At 44.4% G+C, this 3722-nt stretch overlaps 1 protein-coding gene across 3 annotated transcripts in view; it reads right to left on the reverse strand.

Annotated features, from left to right (window-relative positions):
* LOC110596169 overlaps window positions 1-2278 on the reverse strand; it is an 11711-nt gene extending 9433 nt beyond the window's left edge. For 2 of the 3 annotated variants that reach the window (XM_021715389.1, XM_021715386.1), the window contains exons 1-2: window positions 2007-2278; window positions 1325-1431 (exon numbers count right to left, since the gene is read on the reverse strand). In XM_021715389.1, coding sequence (XP_021571064.1) covers window positions 1325-1411 — 87 coding nt within the window. In that variant the 5' untranslated portion in view covers window positions 1412-1431; window positions 2007-2278. The remainder of the gene's footprint in view (window positions 1-1324; window positions 1432-2006) is intronic. The other variant, XM_021715388.1, reaches the window with a different exon arrangement.
* Between the last annotated feature and the right edge of the window lie 1444 nt (window positions 2279-3722).

Raw genomic sequence — 3722 nt, forward strand, 5'->3', positions numbered from 1 at the left:
AGCGGCCACTGCACTCCAGTCTGGGTGACAGAGTGAGACTCCAACTTGGAAAAAAAAAAAAATCTGCTTTCCTGTCTATAAAATGAAGCTCTTGATGTCTACCTAACATGGCTGCCACGAAGACGAGACACTGCATAAAGTCCTAGCACAGTGGCTTTCAAATACAGAAGGACCCCAAAAAACCTGGAATTTATTTATAAAAAATTGTATATTTATTCTTACAAGGTTAAACTTCAGTCACCTTCAAAGGACTCTCCATACACCTATTGAGATGATTTTTTCACTGCTCAAAACAGTTTTTGAACCTGTCCATTTCAATCTCTTAGTGCCTCTGCTGTTCTTTGTTTCACCTTTTCTACATCAGCAAAATGTTTCCCTTTGAGGATTTTTTTCATCCGGGGAAACAAAAAAAAAGTCACTCAGGGCAAGATCAGATGAATAGGGAAGGTGGCATATAGGGGTCATGCTATTTTTGGTTAAAAACTGTTCAACACTCAGCTCAGCGTAGACAGGTGTGTTGTCATGGTGAAAGAACCAGTCACCTGTTTGGCACAACTTGGGACATTTCTTCTGCAAACCATGATGCAACGTTCTCAATACTTCCAGATAAAAACTTTGGTTGACTGTTTGATCTGAAGGAAAAATTCTGAGTGTACTACAAGGGGCCTGCCCTCCAAAAGGTTATTCTAATTTTGGGGGGGTCCCTTCTCATAAAGCATTCAATATTCATTAATTATGTAGTCACTCATCCACCTCAATTCTTTCAGGACACAACTTGAACCTATCTATTTTCAAATACCAAAGCAGAAGGTCCCAGACAGAAACAGAACATGGATATTTTTTGTCAAAAGAATAAATATGGAAACATATTTGGCAGGCACACAGACTAATGGATTTTAACGAATGAATTTTAAGAATCGCAACTTTCTTTAAACTGGAATCTCTAGACAACAAATATTTTTCAAACGTAAAACACCTTAGTATTCCCAAAATAAACCACATTTGATCACAACATAATATGATGTATTACTCTTTTTACATAACATTGATATTCAATTTGCTAATATTTTGTCTGAATTTCTGTATGGATGCCCACGAAAGAGAGAAAGAGAATGGCCTGTGATTTCCTCTTTTCAAAATTACCTTGTCAGATTTTGGTATGCGGTTCAGGATAGACTTGCAAAACTGTAATAGCTAAAAAGTGTAAAAAGTGTTCACAATACCATTTTTTAATATTAAACAATGCAATTTAACTGTTTTACTCTGGATTTGGATTGCTGACATTAATAAAAGTTATTCTGCTCAACGCTGCTCATATAATTACCTCATCTCTACCGCCATTGTCCTTATCTTCTGATATCTCATCTTCCCCACCTTCTATCCCCTTTGGGGAAAGATTCATTTTCTTCATTCACCTTGATTTTTTTCCTGCTTAAATTGGACAAGATTATTATTAGGTACATCAATGGCCTTCAACATGCCTCTGAAATGTGCAATAGTACATTTGTATCCCTAATAAGTTCATCTTAACTTTTATTTTCATTTGGAATATTTTACTCACACCAGCGAATATTAAGAATAGAAAAAGAAGATAATTGTTGATGCATGTTTTAAGTCAGGTCTCCCATACATCCTCTTTTGCCACAAAATCTAGAAGTGAAAATCCCTCAAGGTTTTAAAGAAAAAAAAAAGGCCAACTTCCAGGAACTCCTCCCTTCTCTCATTCTGTTCCCTTCATCACGTGTTTTCAAATAACTTTCCTTTTTAAAAAAAAATTGTGGAATCCATGCTTTAACTTGCATTCAATTTTGTTGAAGAGTGCTTCTAACCCTCCAGAACAAAAATCAGTTTGTTTTGTATATAAACTCTTTTGTAATACTAATAAATCAAGCACTACCCACTAAAAAAAAATTAATTCCACCAGACTATTCAAATGTAACTAAAAAGGCCAAAATAAAGGCCCCATACAGGGACAAAACCAATATCTACAATTCAAGTGCCATTACCTCTTCAGCCAGAGAACTCAGTGTAAACTGAGGCAGATTCCATCACTAACACCATCAGAATCTGGAACACAAACGAGCCTATAATCACAGCTTCCCAAGTTAACCCGTTACAGTCCTGATCCTAACAGGTTCTCCTCCTTCAAGGCTGTCGCCAGAGTAGGGCCCCGCCCTCCCAGAGCCCTGCAAGGGCTTGGAGGCTGCCGTGCTGCGAGTCACCGCCCGCGACGCCCAAGAGCAGGTCGCCCGGGAGAGCCCGGAGAGTGCCCGCAGGCGCAGAGCGATCGAGGTTGCCCTCCCTGAGGCCGCCCAAGACCCAGGGCCCGGGGGAATGACGACCCATTCGGCGACGGCGTCCTCGTGACTCCGATTCGGCCAACCAGAACCCGCCTCACCCCTGGGCCAATCCCAAGCCACGACCCAGGGAGGGGAGGGGCTTGGAGGCGGGGTCTCCGGCGGGATTGCACGTGCTGCGCCTGCGCGCCGGGCGGACATTTTGGTTCTGCCTGGTGCGGGGGCAGGTGGTGTACGTATGCTGTATCTAGTTGGTGCGGGTCCCTAGAATCGCGGCCAGGCAGTAGGCGCTGTCTCTGCAGAGTTCGGGGAGTTCGGAGAGCTGGCAGAAGGTCACACGGCCCGTTGTTCATCTCCCGGTGGGGCGGTATGAAAGTAAACAAGCTACAAAATCACCTCCTTGAGGGCTCTTGTGCCAGGATGGGGCCCAAGCGCTTAGGCTGTTAACCCGTGTAGGCCGCCTTCTTACGCAGGGCGTAGTGTGTGTTTGTGTCGTCACTGTCGTTTTCAGCCTGAAAGGCACGGAGTTAACAGTCTGAGGGTCACAGGATCAACCCGACGTAGAGTGGAGACTGGGCAGTGAAGCACTTAGTATTAGCGATAGAGAAGACAGGTTAAACTGGGAGAACTGCAGGGCCGTAGGAAAAGGTCCCAGCTCATTGACGTCTGTAGCACCTGGTGTAGAATCATGCAAGCAGGCAGCCCGGCTGTAGGAAACTAAACAGCTGTCTAATTGCTAGACGCTGAGATACACCTAGGCGCTGCACTGTAGTCTGTCTATCCAGGATGCTTGTGGTTGAGAGCTGACCACCAACGCAGACACAACTTCGAGACCCCTGAGCATGGACATCAGTAACCAAGGCTAACCTAAGATAGCCATAAACCTTCATACTATTCGCATAAAATTATCCTAGGGTAGCCTCCCATTCCCATTGTACATCTGCTATCATAACAGTTACCTATGACCCTATAAAGGCTAAAACTCCCCTGTCAGTTGTGAGAGAGGAACAGAAACCCAGCCCTAGGACCACCCATTTCTAGGAAAAATCCATTCCTTAGTACCTCTAAGAATAAAAGTTGATTGGGCGCTATGGCTCAACCTATAATACCAGCACTTTGGGAGGCTGAGACGAGAGGATGGCCTTAACCCAGAGGTTCGAGACCAGCCTGGACAACTTGGTGGTGAGACCTCGTCTCTGCAATAAATCACACACACACACACACACACACACACACACTAGCCTGGACAACTTGGTGGTGCGACCTCGTCTCTGCAATAAATCACACACACACACACACACACACACACACACACACACACACTAGCCTGGACAACTTGGTGGTGAGACCTCGTCTCTGCAATAAATCTCACACACACACACACACACACACACACACACACACACACTAGCCTGGACAACTTGG

The sequence above is a fragment of the Carlito syrichta genome, unplaced genomic scaffold (assembly GCF_000164805.1).
Source record: "Carlito syrichta isolate Samal-C Ts95f unplaced genomic scaffold, Tarsius_syrichta-2.0.1 Scaffold307032, whole genome shotgun sequence".
NCBI classification, from domain to species: Eukaryota; Metazoa; Chordata; class Mammalia; order Primates; family Tarsiidae; genus Carlito; species Carlito syrichta.